We start from the raw sequence: 24,742 nt of genomic DNA, 5'->3' as shown, positions 1-24,742 counted from the left end.
AATTTCGATTCACCCATTTCACCGTGGTTTTAGATATTGCACATGCATTTTTAGTTGTAAATATTAAAAAAAATATCATGATTCCTTGAATGATGAATAACAGTATTTTTCAACGTTTTTGATAATGTGGCATATAGTACTGTTGTACCTCTTCTAGTCTCCCACGGCACATCAAATATTAAAATTATAAAAGACAAAAGACATATAACGATATACTATGCTTAGATTTGGCAACGAGCAGTTGCAAGTATGGTAGATCATTTTTTTTAGCCCTCATATTCTCCAACTGTATTAACTGACTAAAATAGTATACAACCAGCACTATACTGCCAATCCTTCAGTAGGTTTTTTTCTATGGTTTTGTATCAAGTGTCATTAATATAATTTATAATTTATCTTCAACAGACTCATTGCTGTGTCCAAATCACACAAACTTGTACAAGTATTAGTATTGAACCCAAAGTACCCTAGGCTTTACTGTTGTTCTACTTTCCCATTTACATATCTGTCTCTGTTTCCTCTCCCTTATAACAGTAATGTCCTTCACACATATCTAATATCATCTGTATACCACCAAACATATTCCACTCCTACATAGTATCATCTCAGTGTATGACTGATGATCGTCTTACGATGATCAAAGATCAAATTAACATTTAAAAAAAGGTTGAAAAATACTGTAATATACATATTAAAAATATATCATATACATTTGATATAATTGTGTTTTCATAATAACACAATACATATTTTTACTTTTAAAAAGTTTGGTATGGATTTTTATGCACAGTAGAACCTCTCTGATGTATTCTTGGCTCGCCACTCTGGTTGATCCGACTATTCTCTTAGTGACTATTTTGTATTTTTTTTTTTACTCTACCTTAAATTTTTATGTATTATTCTATTGTTCCCATTCAATAATAATAATAATAATAATAATAATAGCTCTTGTGCAGTTTATTGCAATGTTTTTAATATGGAGAAGAACAATACATAGAATAAACCATTGTAAATTTGTATTTTTCTGTATTTTATGATAATCTGACCTTTTTTGAGTTCCGACCATACCCTTAGCCCCAAAGGTGGCAGATAAGAGGGGTTTTACTGTAAAACCTTAATGGAATTCAAGTCTGATGGTTTTATTTTTTTTACTATCTGGTGTAATTGCAAATGCATGTTTAATATACAAATATACTAGTTCAGCGTATGAAAATTGCTTAACTTAAATAACATGTAACTGTTTTTGAAATGCAGCGACCCAGTAATCCACTCTGGAACGAACGAACGATCAAGCGTAGAACGATTACTGCAGAAGTTAATCTTGGAAGAGGACCAGTTCGATGTGAGAGACATTCTGCCTAACACCGTTCCCGATCCAGCATCATTAGAGCTGGTGTCTGACTACGCTTGTCCTCTGGGACAAGTCGTGATGGCTCCTGACTGTGGTAATTATCATTATAACTCTTTATTATAGGTATATCAACATGAGACAAAGCATCTATTGTTTTTATATGAATGAAACTGGAAGTCTGAGTGTGATGGAATTTGGCTGGCTTGACTGATCACTTCATACACTTGTGTAACGTTCATCATTCTGCCCATTACTGAACATTCATATTACATTAATTTTAAAGATGTATATAAGCACTGTTGTTGGATTCCTTTCATATGTTAGTTATGTTTTTGATAAAACGGATCTTACGGTGGTGCTCTCAGTAATACAGTGGCTGATAAAATAAAAAAAGAATAAAAAAGAATGATTGTATTATTTAGATGTTTAATATTTTGAGTGTGTCCTGTCTCTAGTGAAGTTCTAGTGATTCAAGAACAATGTTTCAAAAATTGGTTTATATATATATATATATATATATATATATAGAACTTCCAAGAATTTGAGTAGTGTGGTTGTCAATAATGGGTAAAATTGGTGAATGTTACACGTGTGTAAAGTGATCACTTAAACCAGCCTATGACGGTCGTCAGCCCCGTAAATGCCCAGACTCCCATATTCTTCTTCATCTTTGATGAGATGTCAAAAAATAATACTAGGTTTTTACCTAAAACTGTACACTCTAAAAAATATATATCGACATTTACCTCATGTCATCATGAGGTAAATGTCGATATGTAATTTTTTATTTGTGACATTTGTCTGAAATTAATTTAAGGTTACAAGAAAATCTTAATTATAATTTTGAAATTATTGACATTCTAATTTTTTTTTACGGTTAAACTATTTGAAACATCAAAATTCAACATGATATTTATTTCCAGTTCCCTGTGCTGTCGGCTCCTTCTATCATGCCGCAAGTGGAAAGTGTGTGATGTGCCCCCTGGGAAGCTACCAGTCTGAAGCTGGTCAACTACAGTGCCAATCCTGTCCAGCAATCGCTGGCCAGCCAGGAGTCACCAACGCACCAGGAGCGAGAAGCGCAGCTGACTGTAAAGGTAAACATTACAATTTATACATCTCCTCTGCAAGTAAAATAAATTATAATACAGCAGGACCTGTATAATCCGAACCCCTGCTAATACGAACACCCACCCTCCCACGCTTCTTAAAAACTGGAATCCGTGCTACCACCAATATTGCCCCAGTTACTTACCGAATGTCAAATACATGTCACACGCTCATTTGTTTTTCATTACTCATTCCGCCATTTTTTTGGCATCGTGTCGTTCGCACATTTCGACAGTTACATATTTTGGTTTTTAAATCAATAAATCAATCTTGATTAATTAAATATTAGGTTTCTTTAAAAAAGTTAAATAAATATAATCAAATTTATTATCTTAACAAAGATGAAAAACTTTGATTCTGAGTTTGAGTTTTTAAACTCTACAAATTGTAACAATTTGTTTATGAAAGATTTAATTATATATTTGATATTTTCAGAACGTTGTCCTGCGGGTAAATACTATGATGCAGATGCCGGTCTGTGCCGACCGTGCGGACACGGATCATACCAACCTCAGGAAGGAGCTTTTACCTGTATTCCTTGCGCACGTGGTCAAACCACACGCAACCAAGAAGCTGTCTCCGGACAGGAGTGCCGAGATGAATGTCCACCAGGTAATTATCGATTTTTTTAAATACCAATAAAATATTGAGAGAAATGCCAAACAGTAATTGATGCTATGGAACTTAGTGGTTCCAAAAATTGATATTCTTCTCGATTATAAAAAAACAGATAACAAGGTACCAATGCACTCAGTGCAATAAATTTAGTGTTACAATCACTAATTGGAATAAATACTTTTTAAATTTTGACATCTCAACATCGTTATGTTGGGTTGTGGTCCCGTGGTTAGTGTCTCGGACTCTAAGTCAGGGTTTCTCGGTTCGAACCCACTCTACCACAATTTGATGCCTATTTCTAATAATGAGCCGCTTAAGCTCATAGAAATAGTATGAAATTGAAATATGTGTTTGTGTAAATAATAAAAACACAAATATTTCTCTTGTTTTAAAAAAAAAAACAAACATAGATGAAGAAGAATATGGGAGCCTGGGTATTTACAGGCTCATGGCCTGTCAAAGGCTGATTGAGTGATCACTTTACACACATGTCACATTTACTATTCTCCTTACGATTGACAACCACACTACTCATTTTGTTTCTTTTTTTAATATACTTATCATAATATACACACGTAAAAGGAAAAAAAAACTATTTTACAATATTAACTTTCAAACACACTTTGAGCATACTTTATTACTAGCACGTCAATCTGTACTTCAACTTATAAAATTAAACAAATTTTGAACTGGACCAAAATTTGGGAAATGTTCTACCATCGTCCAATTAAGAATGAATGGTCAACAAATATAGTATAATGTTTCTCTTCACAGGCATGCAGCTGGGAGGCAGTGGGGAGTGTGAGGCGTGCCCGCGAGGCACTCTGAGGGCAGCGGGAGGACGTGCCCTGTGCATCCCTTGTCCTGCCGGAACCACCACCTCGGGCAAGGGAGCCTCCAGCCCCGACCAGTGCACTCTGCCTGTCTGCAAACCAGGTACTGAAAACTAATCATTTCCATTGTGCATATACTCAAAATGTAGCAATGGAAAAAAATTACAAAATTGTGGGGGTTAGCTGCTGAAATTACTACATATCACCTCATTCCCTGCTAAAATACTATTTACCCAGTAATCTATTTTAACTAACACATTTTTTGCAAGAAACTCTTAAAAGCGTCTTTTACATACTTTTTGTAGAGCAGGAGATGCTTATAAGCGTTCTATTTGCTTACTTTTAGTAGAGTGCAAGAGATGGCAAAAAACATTGTATAGATCAGAATTGGATTTGTGGTTACTTGCGATTAGTATACGATCCTAACTAGTAAAGTAATTAGGGTCGGGGTCGATGAAAAAACCGCCTGACAACAATGTGTTAATTATAAAGTGTTTTTATAAATGCAGAAATTATTAATAAAAATGCATATATGATTTTTTGTTGAAAAAAAAAATGTTTTTTTCACATTGATTTCTTGTCATGATATTTTTTGTTGTCAATCTGATTTATCACAATGTCTGTAAATGTTAACATTAATAATGATCAAAATTATTTTTCCTATTTTACAATACTTCATAATTCACTGGGTATCCAATGAGTACCTACATCTTTTTATATCAATCATGGTTAAGATTGATCTCAAAAGGTCTGTATGTGAAATATCCATACTTGGAAGAGTTTTTGTACTGAAACCGTATAAAAAATATATATTAAAATTTTTGTTCTGCTTTTGATAGACCTGTGAACAACTGCGGGATTATTTGTCTTTTTCTTATGTTAACTCACCTGTTAATATTGACAAATGCCTTATCTGCAAACTTGTTTGCTTTATGGCTTAATACAATACAATTAATACAATACAATTTCATACAAAATGTAATTCAAGAATATTTAAAAATGTTGTTCAAGAAGAAGTATTATAAATGTTCTGACTTTGTTTTTTGTTTTTAGGATCTTATCTGAATGGTACTCTGAATAGCTGCGTTGCTTGTAAAAAGGGCACATTCCAACCAGACTCACAACAAACTAGCTGTCTGCCTTGTCCACCCAATATGAGCACCAAGGGACCATCTGCGGTAAGTTTCCCAATCCTTTTTTTACAATCTTAAAAATACATATACAGGTCAAATCTCGGTAAAAATACAAACTTTCCCGGGACCAAAAAAATATTTCGCCATAGTGAAAGTTCGTTACACTGGATGTGTAGGATATGACACATTTTTTATTTATTTTATCGCTATATTCTACCCACTCTTATTAGAAAATTAAAATGAGTTATTACTGTTACACTACACCCGATCTTCTGGCCAGTGATCAATACAATATAGGTACCTACCTACTACAGGACACAACAGAAATGAAACTATGATTTTCAAACTGTGAGACTTTATTGGAAAAAATAAATTTATTACCAATGAAAGAAGTGAATTAAAAAGCAAGTTCGATAATTAAAAACCTATTTTAATTTTTTATAAAAAAATCGGAAACTTCCTTTTGGACTTCTCAATGTTTTAAAACGAATTGTAACATCATTTTAAAATTTTGAAAAAAAGTTCGTTATTCTGAGATCGGCTTCGCTACATTGAATTTTGTTCAGTAGATTTTATATGGAGGTTTTCCTGGGACGAATTGTAGATTCGTTATACTGGAAATTTCGTTAATTCGGTATTCGCTACAATGAGATTTGACCTGTATTTTAAAATATCAGAATTTTTCTAAAGTCATGTATGTAATGTGTACATTTCTTTTTTGTGAATATTTTATGTGTATAATTTTGCAGATATCTAAGTCCGAATGTACCAACCCTTGCGAGATGGAAGGACCAGAGATGCACTGCGACACAAATGCTTACTGCCTTCTATTTACTGATACTGGCGAATTCAGATGCGAGTGCAAACCTGGATTCAATGGAACTGGAAAAGAATGCACAGGTCTGTAATAGCACACCATCAAAAATATCACATTTTGCAATTGCCTATTTTGTTTTCCATTCCTAACGGGTGGCGATGCGTACTTTCAGATGTGTGCCTTGACTACTGTGAAAACGACGGACAGTGCATCAAGGACTTGAGAGGACAGCCGACTTGCAGGTGCATTGGTAGCTTCACTGGCCGTCATTGCACGGAGAAGTCCGAGTTTGCGTACATTGCCGGAGGTATTGCTGGAGGAGTCATATTCATCATTCTCATTGTTCTGCTTGTCTGGATGATCTGTGTCAGGTAAGAATTGACTTCTTTTATGGTTACATGTAACTAAAATATCTTGCAAACAAAAACAATATTTTACTTAGAATAAATGTTTCTGATATTAATAAATGTATCAATTGACTAACTTTTTTACTTATTTCAGTTTGTTAACAAATTGATAAAGCCATTATATAAATTTATAAAAACAAATTTATAGCTTATTTAAGTCCTTTGTTTGGTGAAATTAGTTTCACCAGACAGAAAACAGACTATTTTATTTATTTTTTATACCTTTTTAGATTGTTCCTTTGTTTTGAAAACTTATATTTATACTTTTTTATAATAATATTTTTTTACATGCGCTATTATAAAAATTATAATATTTATAATGTATTCTTTGCTGGGAGATTCTGTATCTAATATTGATGAAATTTTACAAGATTACAAATACAAACAATAAAAGCATTTACTAGTATCGGATTCAGCAGAATTTATGAAATTGAGTAGTCATTTATTGGAGTTGCTTGATATTTTCAGGGCCAATCGAAAGAAGGAACCAAAGAAAACAATGACTCCCGCCATTGACCAGAATGGCTCTCAAGTCAACTTCTACTACGGCGCCCACACACCTTACGCAGAATCCATTGCTCCGTCACACCATTCCACCTACGCTCACTATTACGACGATGAAGAGGATGGTTGGGAGATGCCCAACTTCTATAATGAGACATACATGAAGGAAAGTCTCCACAATGGAGTGAATGGAAAGATGAACAGCTTAGCGAGATCTAACGCCAGTATCTACGGAACTAAGGAAGACCTCTACGACAGGTTGAAGAGACACGCTTACCCGGGGAAGAAAGGTAACACTTTTTTAAACAATTATTTCATTTATATATGTAAATGTAAGTTTCATACTCTATTACGAAACTCAAAAAAATATATTAATTAAATATGTAATAGTAAAATAATAAAATGAACCTCTAGAATGAATCATATGAATCAAATCCTAGTTAAAGAAGTGGGCACGAAACTAGCAACTCAAACTCAGAATCCGCATCACTAACCATAGGACCACAACCCGATTGAAACATCAAACTTGTATTTGTTTACAATAAAAAATATGTTTCAATGCTTCAAATCATCGGATTTATTTTTATCTATTTATTTACTCTTTGTTGTTGCTTCGGCATCTCATCTGTAAGCCAGAATGACTCATTTAAAAGAAAAATGCACATAGGTCATTTTTCATGGATATGTCCGTGGTTGCAGTGTGGTCCGCATCACCCACTTAGTCAAATGTTCAGGACAGACATTTTTTGTCAGATATAAAAACAAAATTATTATGAAAAAGATGAGCTTTAGTAATGATCAAAACTGATCGTTCTTACCTACCAATATTACGATATTTAACATACTAGGTTAATCATCAAAAAAATATGAGTAGACATAGTATAGTAATTTAGATTAACGATTTTTTACTTATCAGAATATAATAATATATTTGTTTAATTTCAAAAAAATATATTATTGATATCACTGATCAACACTTCATTAAATGTATTTTTCTGTTGGTATTCATATGTTTACGAAATAAATATAATTTATTTACGTTTGTTACAGATAAGAGCGACAGTGATAGCGAAGGTCAGTGAATACATCGAGACAGATCTAGTATCTGTGAAACAACTCCAGTCATTATAAGAAAATATCACCGGGTCACCATTCAAGAAACTATAGGAATACTCACATTTTACTTCATACGACATAGTTTGGCTGGATGAGTGTACTTCTGGTGAAAATTATTAATGGACAATACCGGGAAAGTGGACGTTAAAGTATCAGTACCAAGTATCTAGTTAAGAAACTGAATTGCTCTATCCCATACTTTAAACGATTGGCACAATAGAAAAACAAACGTCGCTCTAATTAAGTTAAAATACATGACGTCTGATGAATGAGATGTTTAGTCTGTTACTGATATCTTACTGATGTTTGTGTTAAAGATCAAATTGAAACAATGCTCAAAAATATGTATAATAATAGTGGGCACTGCCATAAGAGAATTCATAGATCAAATTAGAATTACATTTAGTTTTTGCGGTACTTTGGCAACATTGCCTGTAAAACATTATTTGTTCAGGTGTAATAGAATATTATTTTGGTATTTAAAATCAGTCATTTTATCATTCACAGCAAATGATGTAACTTTGTAATTTATGTGGTTTTTTTATTACTATCCACAATCAATAAAACTTCATTGTATTGAATAACTTAGACACCAGATCAAAAAGCATTAATTGCGATATTTTTACAAATTATAGAGTTTTTATCTTTGATTTTTACCTGTTTTTTTAATGAATCATTTTAATTGAATAAATTTGAATTTTTCCTCACTATAATACCTTTACACTTGAATATTACTCATGTTAATGAGCAATCCTCGCCAATGTACCGCATATTTAGGGTATAGATTAAAATTGTTATTTTAGGTTTTTTTATGACAACTAACCAATAATTTTGTTAAATGTATTTAGTATTTAATTATAGTCTGTTGCAGGTTAATATTTTTATATTATACAACGAATTACGCACTTTGTAAATAACCTTTATATTATTATACCTAGTTATTTATGTAAAGTATGTTTTTATAATGCATTATCTTTTACAAAAAATGTCATAGAGAATAAATTATACATTTTCGTCATCATGTACATACGTATGTATTATTATAAAGTACACAGTATTGTGATTTGACTTTCAAATTTATTCTAATGTAAACATCTTTTTAGTATTCCTTATTTAGAAATAAAAAAATATTATGTCTTTACCGTTCTATATATTTCTACTAAATTATAGAATCCAAAATCAAAATTTAAAATTTTGAATCTAAAATAAAATAAATATATGCATACATGTTTGCACATAATTTTAATTAATGGCTGTATTAACAGATCAAAATATTTTTATAACAAATTGTTATTAAAAAATATCTGATAACTAATAATATTGAAAAAGGTATTCTTCTTTCCATCACATAAGAATGACATTATGAATTATAAAAAAAATTATACAATTATATACATACCAGTCAGCCTTTTCTGCATAAAATTTATTTTCATATGTATACATTTTTTGTCTTTTTGAATATATACATTAGTTTTGTATAATTGCAGTCCACATGATAACAATAAAATATAAAAAAATATCATGTGAAACTTAATAAAGAAATAAATGAACTGATATATTTTTCAAAATTGTTTTATTATTTAATTATATTTTTTGACAAAAATACTTTAATTTTCCAATTGCATGTAACACCGTTGGATATAGAATTTTGGAAATGCTACTCCTGGCCATGCTTCTGCTGGAAGTCTTTCATGTAGGCGCAAAGTGTCTCTACGTTGGCTAGAGTTACTGCATTGTATATAGAAGCTCGGATGCCACCAACAGACCTAAGAAGAAAAAAAATTGTATAGTAATTTCAATCAACTTTTCTCCATTCCTTGTTTACTTTTAATACATCGTCTGAAATAAAACTTTTCCAAAGATTTATTTTTGATGATACAAATTGTACTTAGAAATATCAAAATTGATATTAAAAACTTTTATTAATCTATATTTCTTAGTCGTACAGGAGAAAGTGACCAACTAACAAAACGTAAAATGTTCAGGAGGGCCATTTAACCGTTTTTACACTGATGTCATCAATGCAGTTATTCATTTTGAACAAGTCAATATATTATACTTCCAAGTTTAAAATCGCTCTAAGATTTTTTCCAGGCCAACATTAAGCTAGTAAGATGTCAAATGGTCAAAAATCACGTTTTTGTAAAAAATGCACTTGGTAATTTTCTCCTGTATGAGGACTTTTTGTTTGCCTTCGTGGTGTGTAATAGCTACCGTGTAGCTACCGTGCTGTAGGTCCCAGGTTCGATTCCCAGGGGGGGGGGGAATAAATATTATCGATTTTACACTCTATTATTTGTTTAACATTACCCTGGACTGGTCTTTGAAGCCCAGGAGTGATCACCTTGCCTTCATGTAAGTAACGATCAAGATAACACAGCATAAATATGACGCGGTGACCTATGCACCATTCGGTGCGTAGGTCAGTGGTAATAAGGATTTGAAGTAGAATATTATGCAGTTTAATTTTTTTTTATAAACTGAGGACCATAGTTGTGATATGAATTACATAGCTATGATTCATCGAACAGTGTCGTTCAATGAAATTTCAGCATTATCAAAATATATACGCACCTGTGTCCTTTCAACTGCAGCATTCCTTGTTGAGTGGCTCCCTTGAGAAACTCAGCCTCCAACTGATCAACATTTCCTTTCCCAATTCTGAATGGGACATTCATCCGACTGCGAACATTTTTTTCAACAGGACAAACATAAAACCCTTTGGAGTTGTCTATCAAATCATATAGCATTGTTGACTTCTTGATGGCATTTGATTCCATTCCTTTGACTCCTCCGTTTTTCTTAATCCATTTGAAAACCTCCCCCATAACATAGATCCTATAATAAGGTAAGAAAAATTTAACAATTATAAAAATGATTTATTTAGATAACAGATTCTTAGCAGGGGCGGTACCAGTCCCCAGTAGGTCTTAAAGAGATCTTCTAGAGAGTATTAGAAGCCCTAGGAACCTTAACCTCCGTTAATGAGAAATTTAGACAGGAGGGGCAAACCAAAAAAAGTTAGAAACCTATTATGCGGATGACACACCAAGCTTAACTTAGTAAAAAAAAAAGTAACAAATAGTGAAAAGGTAACATCACAATTCAACATGACAGATCATACCGTGGGGATACTGGAAAAAAACATTAACTCAAAATATGCAATTATGACTTAATGATACATATTATAAAGTTTTCAACTGGAAGAAATACACAAAGTAGTTTGAAATGTCATATTTATGTGATTTTTAAAGTAAATTCAACTTTAAGTTTAATAGCGGGTATTTTATTCAGGCTAAAAGCTTTAAATAACAAGGATTTAGAGTTAACGTTTTTAGTTACCCACAATATAGTATTCATTTTTTATTATATAATTTTACACAGATTTTTTCCTTATAAAACGAGTCACAGCTTTATTGCTCCTCATGTATACAATTATACATCACATAATTTTATTAAAATGCATAATCCAGTTTTCAAAAAATAAATGGTGAGAATTGGCCTTTTTGATTTTTCAAAATGAACCCATAATAAGCAATCTGTAATAAGTCCAGTATATTTTAAAGAAAAAAAAATATTGAATAAAATAATATTATTAATTATGTCAAAAGTAGTTTGATATTTTGAAATTCCTCGTAAGAAAATAATGCAAATACTTACGAAAAGCATGGAGGTGTATTGTATAGGGAGTTCTGAGTGACCATTATGTTAAAATCTAAAATTGAAGGAGTAATCGGCAAAGCATTTCCCAAAAGATCTTCACGTATAATTAGCAATGTTACTCCAGACGGACCAATATTCTTCTGAGCTCCAGCATAAATGACTCCAAACTAAACACAATAGCAATATTTTTATTAGTAAATAATTCTTATTGAATATTAATTATCATTACTTTTTAGGTGACAAAACTAATTTGAGGTGGACATGACATTACTTTCTTTTTTAAAGAGTTATTTCTTATTTCAGATATACTACAAGTTCATACTTTTTTCTTAGGCCTAGGCGCCACGTTATTAAAAATAAGAATCTAGATGTGATCCTCGTGTGGCCTCGAGCCTAGAAACTCTGACTCAGAATCCATCTTGTAGTCCTGTAGTTGTTGTCCCAACCTTAGGACCACAACCTGATCCATAAAGTGATCAATGTGCAATAATGGACATTTATTTATAGCCAAATATAATAAAGCAAGAAAAATATATTTTATTTCTATTCTCTAATTTCAAACAGCTGTATAATGTGCAAGCCTTGATCAGTATCATAAGGGCGTTTTTGGTAAGTTGAAAGATATCACTTCATAGCAATACGCCAGCCAATTCGCATTTATTATATACAAGGAGTTTAATTGATAAATGTGATGTGGAATGCTGTGAATGCAAATTGCATTAAAATCTCTACTAAAGAAGTCCAATTCCTGTGTAGAATTGACAAATCTTCACAACCCATAATTGTTTTTTGAAAGGTTTAACAATGTAGTTAATTGACTCTATTATCTAAAATGCATGGCCTCAACATTATATGGGATCTTTAGAATGTCATGATCATCACATGTATATTTTTAATTACAAGCAATTTATATTGCATTAATAGATTTGGCAGTCTCTTGTGGTAATATATATCCATATTTAATCTAGGTTTTACTTGGTAAATACCACTATTTGCTATATGATAATAAATTAATATAAATGTGGCATTTTCCAGATAAAACTTAAGCTAAAAATTCATATTACCCTAGAAACATCAATGGTCCTAGACATCATATTGGAAGACATATCAGCTACCAATGGCACACCTTTTGTATCGGGAATAAAAGGATATTCGACTCCTGCAATAAATTAATAAATATAAAACATAATAAAATTATCAGAGTTAAATGTTTCTTTTATTTCAAGAATCTCACCGTGCACTGTTTCATTGAAACAAATATGTACATAGGATGCGTTAGGGTCTAGTTTCCAAGTGTCTACACTTGGGATGGATGTGTGTTTATCAGTTTTTGGAATAACCAAGTTAACTTTCCCATACTTCTGCGCTTCTTGAGCAGCTTTCGAAGACCATGTACCTAAAATACAGACAATAAAACATGTTAATCCATTACATAAAGGTATGCATGTTTAATTTTATTATTTGACTCACTCCACACTATTGTGCAATTACTACTACTACCATCATGCTGCTTCCTTGCACAGGAAGGTTTTTACCTTCATTACCGGCATTTCTGCCACACTCTCTGGTTATGCAGACTTTCGAGACAACCAGATTTAGGTTCAATTTGATTTGGTTGTGTAAAGTCGTTTTTGGTTTGTTTTCCCATTCACATTTCCCAAATATACTCTCTTGGTGGCAGGGGCATGCACAGAGTTTTTAATCAGGGTAGGCAGTAGGGTTGGGTAAGGATAAGGCATAGTAGGCACTGCTTGTGTTTCTATATGAAACGCAAGTAATCCAGGGCAGGTACTACTTTTCTGCCTATATAGAATGCACGCCTCTGCTTGGTGGTTCTCTCATCATCCGTTCACTTCACATGTCCAATGCGCCTTTCTTAATCTTTCAACTATCCCTAACTCACCTTTACATCCCTTTCTAATATCTTTATTTTTATTGATTTTTCATATATTCATCTAAGTTATCGCATATCAACGGTATTCATTCTGTTTTCATCCTTGTTTTGCAAATTTCATGTTTTGCAACATACCTGTTACAACATAATCAGCAACTCCAGTTTTTGATATCAAGTTCAGCGCAACAGCTGCAAACAGTCCAGTTCCGCCTCCTTGTAAAAATGCAATTTTGTAATTCGGTGGAACATTTCTGTAAATATAAAAGTTAAAAGAAGAAAATTAATATGTTTGATTTCTGCTCCATTTTAAAAATAAGATAATCAATTATTAAAGATCAAAAAAATGCATAACTTACAACAATTCTCTTACAAGACTAATGCAGCCTTCATTGATTTTATCATAATGAGATGATCGATGGCTCATCTCCATAACACTGATTTGAGAGTCTCCATATTGAATGAGCTCTTTTTGAACATCTACGAGAACCTTTAACAGAAAACCAAAAGCACATATTTACATTTACGTATACAGATTAAAATAATGATTTTATATTACATATTTATAAAACACCATTATTGTTAAATGCTACCACATAGGTGTATTAATTAAATATGACCCATAATGTACATTTATATAATCTATATCAATTGACATATAAAAAAATAGTTTGAATTTAGTGTTTACACAAAAATGACATTCCGTTGTGAGTGCATATAATTCTAAATATCTGCATAATAATATGAATAGTTGTGATTATTAGTTTCAATGTAAAAATGGTATTTTGTAAATATAAAAGATGTGCTTCTAAGGCATAAGATAAAAAAATTCCACTGTAAAAGTATTCCTGATGATATCTGATATCCTATAATATCGCAACTGTTTTTGTTAATATTATTGTAATATTTTAATTGTTGTATGTTTTTCGATATATTTTGCATTCGGTCAACTGCGTCATCATTTTTGAAATGTAAATAGCAACTAAACTAGAGAACTACTGTTTTAAACATGAAATAAATCTTATTAAATTATTATGTTATCACATATTTTCCAATGAGATTCCAACACGATATTACATTTTCAGATACAGGCGGAAAATATGTTTCATAAATTACAAAAATATTTATAATGGATAGAAATCGTAATAATTTATAAACACAATAAAAAAATATACCTAAGTAATTATGTATCGTGTCTTTAATTTTACATATTTATATATACGTACTAATTAAAAATAAAATCAAACCACCAAAAATTATTTGAATGATTTGACTATCCGATTAAATTTAAGAAGAAGGTAAAACATTTTGTTCTCAATATATTTTCCATCAACTAAAATAATAATAATACATCCATTTTTAAATTATTTAGATCTCAACACAGGCGAATAAGTTTTTTTTTATTGAGATAAGAATATAGAAGTCTGTATATTTATGGGTCTTAATTTATTGATTTATTATAAACTGGTCCTAGAAGAGCAAGACGAATCAACTTGCCTTCATATAATAAACATTGCGTCAATACAGTGCCATATGCACCATTGGGTGAGGATAAGGTTCAGAAGAAGAAGAAGAAATGCGTAATAGGTACCTATCTAAGGTTTGCCTTATTAAACACTTTATTCCAAAACTTTGAACCAAGATTTTAGGGATCAGTAATGTTTTAATTGGTTTAATAAATTTATGGAATACATATACTGTATTAAACGTACGTGCCTATTTTTAAGTTATTTTCATTAGTATATTAAAGTGAATGTAGAAAATACCATAATATATTTACACAAGAGTATTTCTAATCAAGTCAAACAAAAAACTTGAATATCTTTGTTTTTGTCATCATGTACAGAAACAGAAATATGAACGAAAAAAATTGGGATATATTTTTAATTATTACAATATTCTCTTTAAAAATATATTGAATAATATTACCTCTTCTGGCAGTTTAGCGGGACCGGCACCAAAATTTACAACAGGAGCCATGGTGGTTTACAAAAGACAGCTAGAATCAAACTGGTCACTGCACTGCTGAACTGACAACTGAACAAAGCTAACCAGATCCGTCGAATTATTCCAACAGGTTTGTGTAGCGCCCCAAAGTTTTTTTTTTAAACCTGTCCCGGTCTAAAGTCTGATGAATATAATAATTGGTTATCTATACGAATTGAACCAGTTCACGTTCGTGGTATGTGATAATGTACCACGCCAAAAAATAACTGACACCAACGACCGATTCACTGTCTCACCGATACTGACTGAGACGGAGTCCAAATCTTTCTGAGCAGTGAACAAGTAAATATGTAAATAAGAGTACAAAATTAATGCTTGTATGTACTCAGATTTGTACAGTTTTACCAGACGAGTCAGTAGTTGACTTTTAGTTCAAGGTTATCTGTATTATTTTGATGTAATTATTTTTAATTCTTCCACAACGGTTTTCTTTAGAATATTACCAATTGACTTAATTTCTTTTATTACCCCATCGTCGTTTGAAACAAAAACCATTTAATTAATACAATTATCCATATAATGTTATTTTGTTATTATAATAGATTGGAAGTATTTTTATTTATATAAGCGATTATCAAAAATATCGCTGGAATAAATAATAACTCAATAGGAAAACCAATCATGTTTACCGCGAATGACAAACTGAAGTTGGGCCAACGAGAGTAGGCACGATGATGACGCAGCATCTAACTGATGTGTTCGTTCTTTCGTTCAATCAAAATACTAACTAATTTGTATAGTTCAATCGGCATTAAAAAATAGGTGGCGAAAAAATTGCTTGGGAAACATCGATGGCTTTTTTTAAAGGTATTTAATAATTTTTATCAGAGTGAGCGTCACTAAAACTTTCATCACCAGACACAAAATAATGTACCCGTGAGATCTTATGAATGAATTATTATATACTTCAGAGTTTTTCGGCCGGAGATATTACACGAAAATAATTCGTTGAGTTGGGAGAATCGAGATGAATACAGACAGAGTTTTTAAAACTTACAACTAATTAGTTCTAACTTTCCATCCCAAATACCACAAAAATGTACAAAAATAGAGTAGAGTAGAGATGCTTTATTTATTTTATTGCTCGAACTATACAACGAATCATTTCTTTGAATGTATCAAATTCGTTGAATATTAAATTTATAACAAAAAAACTGTGTAATTACATTTAAAAACCGTATTTCCTTGTATAGAGCGATGGACACATATACCGCGATATGTGTTTTTTTCTACGATAAACTTGATTCCTAATCGTAATTGGGTCAAAATACATGGCGGGAATATGTTAAAGATTTGAATCTTTAGTTTATCGTAACTATTGAAACGTAAATATGTTAACCTTGAATTATATTAAAGTATATCTCGCTGTCTCACGATTTATTATTACGAATATTTTAAATTTAATTTTCGCTTTGTTGAATGTGGTTTGAATTTAGAAAATAGTGAAAATTCGAATTACATCCGACCACATCTATCCCGTTCTAACTCCAATAATAAATATAAACAGCGCGAAATGAGTAAATAAAAACTTGCGGGTATTGCCGCAAAATGCAAAACGAGGCGCGCGGAACACGGATCTGTCAGCGCGTTGTTATTTTTGTTATCTTTTGGAGATGAGCGTCTGTGCCTTCCCACGTTTGTACAATTTTTGTAGTGATACCGTATTTAACTAAATTAAAATGTACACAAAATGACTATCGCGATCAACTAAACGTCTTCATATCAGTAATATGATATACGGTCGTTGAGTTCGTTCGCGAGCACGTGACAGCAGCGTGTCAAAAGTTTGTGTGTATTGTCAATTCGAAGAGAAAAACTTTCGATAAAATTTTGTGTGAAACATCAACAATGAGCTTAGAATCTATTAAATACTCCAAAGGAAGTTTGCAGATTTTAGACCAGCTTCTATTGCCCGGTCAGTCGAGGTATGTGGCAATTACCGGTGTAGAAGATGGATGGAAAGCTATTAATAAAATGCAGGTGAGATAATGAATGTTACGCTGTCTTTCGCGTCACTTTATATGTTAGAACATCTTTTTAAATATTTATTTTTTGACAGGTCCGAGGCGCACCCGCTATAGCCATCGTTGGGTGTTTATCACTAGCTGTAGAACTTGATAATGAAAATATAAACGATAAAAAAATAATGAGGCAGGAGGTAAGTAAAAAAGTTATGATTTTGTATTGTTTTTATCTAAATTTGAGCACAAACCATCGATTTGGAACAAAAAAATCAATTTTCTTTATACCAATTTTAAAAATAACATTATTGTAGGTATCTTAGTGCTATTTCTCGAATAAACTTGAATGTTTCTACCATTTTATTCCTTTTGGCCATACATTTAGTAAATGCTTTAGTTTGCAAATTGAATTTCTGGTTACTAGCTAACTGCCCCGGCTATTTGTAACCTGAGGTTTTAGTATAGTATATTTACTCGACTTGCCAGATTTACAATTCTTCAAAAAATATACTTGGATTACATAATATATTAACTTGTTTCAGATTGAAGGGAAATTAAACTATTTGATATCAGCCAGGCCGACTGCAGTTAACATTAAAATTGCTGCGGATGACTTAATTACCTTCTCTAATTCATTATTTAAAGACGAATCTATCAGCCCTGAAGATATGAAGCAGAAGTAAAGTGTTTCCAACTTTTATTTGTATTTTTTTTACTTATTTAATATAGTTACATTTTTTTAATACAATTTATTTACATTTATACATATGGCAAACATATAATTTTAGTTTCGCTGTGCCTCTCCAAAAAAGAAACTGCACTCTTGTGCTTGGAGAGGTACTTACACTCAAGGTTTATTGTTTTATTTGATTAATTGTATAATTTTTTTTTTAAGTGAATTATTTGTGTTTTTATTATTTACACAAATATTTCAATTTCATACTATTTCTGTGTGCCTAAGCGGCTCATTATTAGAAATAGGTATCAAATTATGGTAAAGTGGATTCAAACAGAAAAACTCTGACTTAAGAGTCCGCGATACTAACCACGGGACCACAACCCGACACTGGTCGATAATGGTCTTTTTCTTTTATATATTTATTATTATTTAATTACTGTGGAACTTTGGGTTTAGAACAGATAGGGCCGTGGCGTAGTTGGATAGATGGCAACTGGCTTTGCGGGTTCAATTCCCGCCAATTGCAAAATTAATTCAAGAAATATTCATTTTCAATTGGTCTGGGTATTTGTAATGTATTTTTCACATATACCTTCCCTTTCATAACTATCCTACCTGCAGACAAGCCTCTAAAATAGTTGTTTTGCGGGTTATTCCATAAAAAAAACAATTAGGTTATGAATGTACAGAGTGAAATAATTTGGGTTACAAACGAAAATATATGTGAATAAATTGTTAATTTATTTTTAGATTTGTACAACGCATAGAAGAAATGCTGCAAAAAGATATAGAAGACAATAAGGCGATTGGCAAATTTGGAGCAGAAGCCATTTTGGAAAACACTCCTGAGAACACCATTCGAGTACTAACACACTGCAATACTGGCTCATTAGCAACTGCGGGTTATGGAACAGCTCTCGGTGTTATTCGATCCCTACACGCAACTACTAAATTAGGTACTTTACAATATTTACTAATATAAAAAATGCTTGGACTTTTGTTATTATGAGAACTTGGTCTTAATATTTTTACTTCTAATAGCATCTTGTTAGAAGAAAAAATATTTTTATTAATTGATTCGGCAATCACTTTGTGGTAATATCTATCCAATTTTAAGAAATAGTGTTATTTACCAATTGAAAAAATTACTTTTCTTCATGAAAAAGAAGTATGTAATAATATTTTTGTACTTATTATCAGTAAAATTATTATGAATAAAAAAAATTACTAAAACAAATACTGTAATTTTTCCGCCTCAGTAGTGTAGTGGTTAGTACGTTTGTCTATTGCGCTGAAGGTCCCAGCTTTACTTTTATAACTACTTAGCGTTTCATAGTAACTTTGTAAGGATTTTTGATTGGTAGGTTCAATATCAGATTTAAAATTTTCAAGAATTGTTTCTTAGTTTTGATTATTTTTGTATGTTTTTGCAATTTATTTTTTTAGGATTACCTGAAGATCCAAGCTCTGTCTATTGAATGGATATTAAACTATGTATTTTATATATGAGAGGTAGCTTTTTGAAACAAATTATGAAAACTCTAAACTTTTCTTTTGTAGTAACAAACTGACATCGTTTCGAATGACTCATACACAACTTTTATTTGGATTTTTAAAAAAAATACACTTTAAAACTTTACTCTTTAAAGACTAAAAATATTAAATTGATAGTGATTTTATGCTCTTATATGGCATTAATATGAATAATATTCATTATAAGTATAATTCTCGCTCAAGGACTTTGATTATGCCATAACTGTACCTTATGCATATGACCATAAATTTAACAAGTCATGGCAGAATCTCCCTGATCTGGCACAGAGGTCTGGTATTTCTTGTAACCAATTTTGTTGGAATTTTCTTAAAATGATAATGTCTATTATTTCTGTGCTGGATTAGTGATATTCTGCTCTATTTTGTACAATTTGAAAATCACTCAAATAATGATTTTTTTAAAACTAATTTTAACATTTCGCAGACCATGTTTATTGCACTGAAACGAGGCCTTATAATCAGGGAGCCAGATTGACAGCCTATGAGTTGGTCCATGAGAAAATTCCATCTACACTGATAGTAGATAGTATGGTTGCGGCTCTTATGAGAGCTAGGAATATATCTGCTGTAGTGGTAGGAGCTGATAGAGTAATTATCATTTTATTATTACTTTTCAATATTCAATTCACTATTGTAAATATGAAACTATGTGGCATTTGTGAGAAGGCAGAGATTAAGAAATTTCACTAATCCGAGCCTATAATAGCCTTTGTGATGAAATAAAATGCACTGTAATGCCTGAGTATCAAATCAGTAAACTTGAGTGTGATTTTGAGGAATACTGATATTTCTTTTGATTTTAGAGATTCCTATCACTTCCATGTAATACTGAAACAGGCTTATATGGGGTCTTACTGTATGTTTTAATTTAATTTATATTTTTACATATATCCCCGCAAAGCAATAATAAAAAATATGTATTTTATGTTTGTATTACCCCAATTTACAATACAGTGAAACCTCTATGTATCGTTCTTCGAATAGACATTTTCCTAGATGTGTCGTTTATTTCTTCTACCCCGAATTAATTTCATACAAAAATAGATCGTTTCAATGCACTATTTACCGCATTTATCGTTTGAATTACGCTGCGTTTGCAGCATCAAACTGGTGGATAAGTCGGTTTAATGATCGCCACGGTCCACATCCAATAACTGATGCCGAAAACAATATCATTTGCAAAGCCTAAAATATACTGTTGACTTATGAAATAAAACAGTAAATAAACAAATATCAGTGACAGATTATTTACAATACAATCAACTATTTTTTTTATTCTGTTCAGCTTTGTATTTAAAAAAAAAAAACATTTATTTACATCTAAAACTTGTATTCTCCTAGAATTTGACCTACCAATGGTTATGCAAGTTGGGAGGACGGTATCTTTACTCGATCATATCTCCTTGCGTATTGACCTCTTAATCCCACATTCATTGTTTATTTCAATAGGTCCATTTAAAAACGATAGATAGAAGTTCACTGTATACTAAATGTATTTGAACAACACTGTTAAGTATAGAAATAATTGTGTTGTACATATTGTAAATTTAATTTTCTTTTGAAACCTAGTAGGTAGTAATGAGATCTATATTAAACAATATAATAATTATATTTCTAGGTAGCAGCTAACGGAGACACGGCAAACAAAATTGGCACTTATCAAATAGCAGTAATAGCAAAGCACCATTCTGTACCATTTTATGTGGCAGCTCCCTCAACGTCCATTGATATGTCGATTGTTAGTGGTGATCACATTACTATAGAAGAGCGACCTGATAAGGAGATGACGCATATAGGAGATCATAGAATAGCAGCCAGAGGTACCTATAAAGGCAACTTTATTTATATTACATTGTTATTATTCGTGCTTATGATTTTCTTGTTTAATGGTGGTTGGTTATCAGGGGTTTCTTCACCTGAGTGTATATTTTCCTTACCGCCATTAATAATCCAGTGCTAATATAAATCTATAGTAGCAATAATTTAAAGGTATATACATACTCCTCTTCTACCCTGTGCTCACCAGATAGCTAAGGATAAGGTCCTGTACTCTAGATTCTTACTTGAGAATGGGACTGGAATGTACTTGATAAGATACAAGTAATATAAATGAAAAAGGTCATGTGGAATTACATATGATGCTTTATGGGAAAGAAATTAAGACACAAAAACGAGAAACAACAGCTAAGGCACTCATAGGGGATTGCATACCTGTAATTGTACTAGCTTGTCTAGCGTAAAAATACTATTTCTATGAGTTCCTTAATGTAATTTAGGAATGTTTTACTTAGTAAGTACCACTATTTCTTAAAATCTACTGTGACACATTCCACATCATTTTCAAACATTGTATGTGAAGCTAATTCTAAATTTTTGAGTTGGGTCCTTGGGACGTTGAAGGTTGAAGAGGGGGTAGTAGCTGTTTCTTATTTTTATTTATTAATTTTTTTTTTATTTTTTTTTTTATTTATCAGTGGAAACATAGACAATAGAGGGGAGGCTTAAGTCATTCTCATATTGTTAATTATGGGTTTGTTGTTAGTTATATTTTAATGAATTTCTATTGTTTCAAAATGTTGTAGTTTATGGCTTTTTGTATTAATTATTTTTAGGATTTCTACAGATTCCTCTCTTTCTATTTTGAAACAATAGAAATTCATAAAAATATAAATAACAATAAACCCATAATTAACAATATGACAATTTCAAACAAGGAATTTTATTGTAGCTTCATGAATATGGCAAGTAAACACAGTACGAGATAACTCGTAGTCGGCGTCCTAGCAAAGAACACAATCTACGAGTTATCTCATAGTTGGAAGTCAATGTGTTAATCTAAATAAACTAAATCTTATAAAATGAGATAGAAGAGGTTGTATTATTGCAGCAGGTGTTCGTAAAAAAAGGTTCATTGCAAGGTACATTAAAACATGGACTAAAAACATACTTGTGAAACGGAAACTTCTTTCATGAATATTTTTTTTTCAGGTATTGGATGTTGGAATCCCGCTTTTGATGTGACCCCAGCATCTCTTATAAGAGGGATCATCACTGAAAAAGGAGTTTTTCCTCCAGAGAAACTAAAAGATGCTGTGAATTTTCTAAAAAATTGTATTTAACAATATTTTGTAGGTAGGTAGCTTTCAAATAATTTTAGGATTAGAAATTTTATGATATGAAAAAATAATACAATATTGTATAATTATTTACATGAATGCAACCAAAATTATACATTTTATACTGTATCCAAAGCATGTCCCTTTTTATAATAAATATATTTTTCATTTTGTCTGTTCTATATGTCTTTTATTAAAAAAAATATAAATGGGATGTATACATTATATGGCGGAATAACTATATAGTCCAGATATAAAAGCTCTGCTACTAATTTTAAAAAAGCATCACCCAGATATAGTCATTATTGCTCGGCTATTATATAATTGAATTAAGAAACTATGCAGCTGTAAAAAACTTATTTATTGATCAACATCAAAGAAAACTTGTATAGTTACATGTTAGCAATGTGAATGAGCTTGAATAGAAACATTTTTATGAGTAGGCCAGAGGTGGTTGTTATGGAATTGGCTGTTATACATTGATGTACCTCTTTTAGAATTTTCACCCCCTATAGCTAATTTAACATCAATAAATGTAAAAATCTAATATCATGATAAGTGTGATAAACATTGAAATCACAAGGTTTTTTTAAGTTGCCATGCAAGTATAAGGGTGTAATGACCATTAAGCCCAAGAACCACTACTTAAGGAATAAAAACTGAAATCCGTTATTTTGTACATCACATGCTTTGAACCTATTAAAATGTATTATAGTGGGTAAGTACTTACAAAATCAATAAACTTATCTGCTAGTACCTACTCATCTATTTTAAATTGTTTCTATGGTTATGTCAAAGAAGGTCTAATAAGTCCCAGTCTGTATTCGTCGCACAATTCTATGGAGTACGGGAATTCAATATGTCGTTGATCGCGTACGGGCGCTGTTTATTAGGAGAACGTCTTTGTTTATTGTGATAAACGTAGGATAATAGATATTTAATATTAGAGTTAAGTTCTTAATAGACATTGGATGGTACCATTGAAGGTTTTCATTCAATGTTACGTACAGTAAAGTTAATATTTCGATTCGGGTGAAGTGATGATTGCTTTATGAAGTTTTGTTGACGATGTGGATAGTCAATAAGAATAGGTGTTGAAACTTTCAGTTTATGTGATGTGCTCTGTTAAAAATATAGTTTATCTTTTGTGTCTTCAGTTTATTTTTTATGCAACAAAATAATAAAATCTTGTTTACAAGCGCATGCGCTCATGTCAAAACAGACAAAGGTTTTGTGTAGCGAGTCAGCTGTATTACTTCTTGGAATGGCATAGCAGTGTTAAAATTGTGATAATTATTGTGCCCAGTGTGGTTTCTGTGTAAAACAATGTTTAATGAATGTGGATATGTTATATTCTTATTACTGGTTCTTCCATGCACCGAAAGTGGTAAGTTTAAGTCTTCTGTTATTATAGCAAAATGACAACAATTTGTCAATAGACAGCTCGCTTTACAGCCATAATTTTTATCACACACAAAACAATTATCAAGATTAAATCTTCGCGTATTAGACCAACAAATTAAAACTAAAATAAAAATATATATCCATCTATCTTTTGATAAATATTAAGGTGTTTCATAAAATGTTTTATTGTGATGGATGCAATATTGTTTGATTGCATTTACATATGACGTTTGATAAAAATACTGTGTTTTATCGCACTATTAAATGTTTCGGATGATTTTATTAAAACATAAATAAAATATATTTTATGTTATTTTACATACGTCGATATTGATTCACGGAAGAAAATAAAAACATGAAATAAATCTCGACCTTTTCTATTCCCGATTGTTTGAAACTCCAAAAAGGAGTAATTTAAAAATTTATATACATTTTTGACTATTTTCCTCTCGACCACATATTTATATTCATTTTAATTTTAATGTTTCAGTTATTTTAATTAGAAAATTGTACGTCCAGTTATGATATTAAATAATTTTATAAAATATGGGCAAATAAAGTAACTAAAAAACTTCATC

At 31.3% G+C, this 24,742-nt stretch overlaps 3 protein-coding genes and 1 long non-coding RNA gene across 6 annotated transcripts in view; 2 read left to right on the top strand and 2 right to left on the bottom strand.

Annotated features, from left to right (window-relative positions):
- Window positions 1–9,292, top strand: part of LOC148303804 (uncharacterized) — a 118,824-nt gene extending 109,532 nt beyond the window's left edge. For both annotated transcript variants that reach the window (XM_088269346.1, XM_088269345.1), the window contains 9 exons: window positions 1,255–1,445; window positions 2,275–2,448; window positions 2,897–3,073; window positions 3,854–4,015; window positions 4,966–5,090; window positions 5,795–5,945; window positions 6,035–6,233; window positions 6,738–7,063; window positions 7,824–9,292. In XM_088269346.1, coding sequence (XP_088125472.1) covers window positions 1,255–1,445; window positions 2,275–2,448; window positions 2,897–3,073; window positions 3,854–4,015; window positions 4,966–5,090; window positions 5,795–5,945; window positions 6,035–6,233; window positions 6,738–7,063; window positions 7,824–7,855 — 1,537 coding nt within the window. In that variant the 3' untranslated portion in view covers window positions 7,856–9,292. The remainder of the gene's footprint in view (window positions 1–1,254; window positions 1,446–2,274; window positions 2,449–2,896; window positions 3,074–3,853; window positions 4,016–4,965; window positions 5,091–5,794; window positions 5,946–6,034; window positions 6,234–6,737; window positions 7,064–7,823) is intronic.
- On the bottom strand, window positions 3,611–5,927 carry LOC148303805 (uncharacterized). Of its 2 annotated transcripts, XR_015838425.1 has the most exons (3): window positions 5,819–5,913; window positions 4,621–4,700; window positions 3,611–4,025 (listed from the first exon to the last, which is right to left on the bottom strand). It is a non-coding gene; the product is annotated as an uncharacterized LOC148303805 (long non-coding RNA). The 2 variants fall into 2 exon arrangements; XR_015838424.1 differs by lacking the exon at window positions 4,621–4,700 and having other exon boundaries at window positions 5,819–5,927.
- Window positions 9,293–9,447: 155 nt separating the features above from the next.
- LOC148303803 (phosphoserine aminotransferase-like) lies at window positions 9,448–15,719 on the bottom strand. Its single transcript, XM_088269347.1, has 8 exons — window positions 15,373–15,719; window positions 13,803–13,933; window positions 13,582–13,697; window positions 12,787–12,948; window positions 12,617–12,711; window positions 11,550–11,719; window positions 10,464–10,727; window positions 9,448–9,655 (listed from the first exon to the last, which is right to left on the bottom strand). The coding sequence occupies exons 1-8, from the start codon at window positions 15,421–15,423 to the stop codon at window positions 9,547–9,549; spliced, it is 1,098 nt and encodes a 365-aa protein (XP_088125473.1). The 5' UTR covers window positions 15,424–15,719; the 3' UTR covers window positions 9,448–9,546.
- A 138-nt stretch (window positions 15,720–15,857) lies between these two features.
- On the top strand, window positions 15,858–22,940 carry LOC148303802 (methylthioribose-1-phosphate isomerase-like). The gene is made up of 7 exons (XM_088269348.1): window positions 15,858–17,430; window positions 17,510–17,608; window positions 17,954–18,090; window positions 18,841–19,046; window positions 20,069–20,232; window positions 21,263–21,464; window positions 22,633–22,940. Exons 1-7 carry the CDS (start codon window positions 17,299–17,301, stop codon window positions 22,761–22,763), a joined length of 1,071 nt encoding a protein of 356 aa, XP_088125474.1. The 5' UTR covers window positions 15,858–17,298; the 3' UTR covers window positions 22,764–22,940.
- Window positions 22,941–24,742: the final 1,802 nt, after the last annotated feature.

The sequence above is a fragment of the Brachycentrus maculatus genome, unplaced genomic scaffold (assembly GCF_059751285.1).
Source record: "Brachycentrus maculatus isolate JH-2025_06_01 unplaced genomic scaffold, ASM5975128v1 h1tg000345l, whole genome shotgun sequence".
NCBI lineage: Eukaryota > Metazoa > Arthropoda > Insecta > Trichoptera > Brachycentridae > Brachycentrus > Brachycentrus maculatus.
The sequence above is the reverse complement of the archived record's forward strand: the minus strand, read 5'-3'. Positions and strand labels throughout refer to the sequence as shown.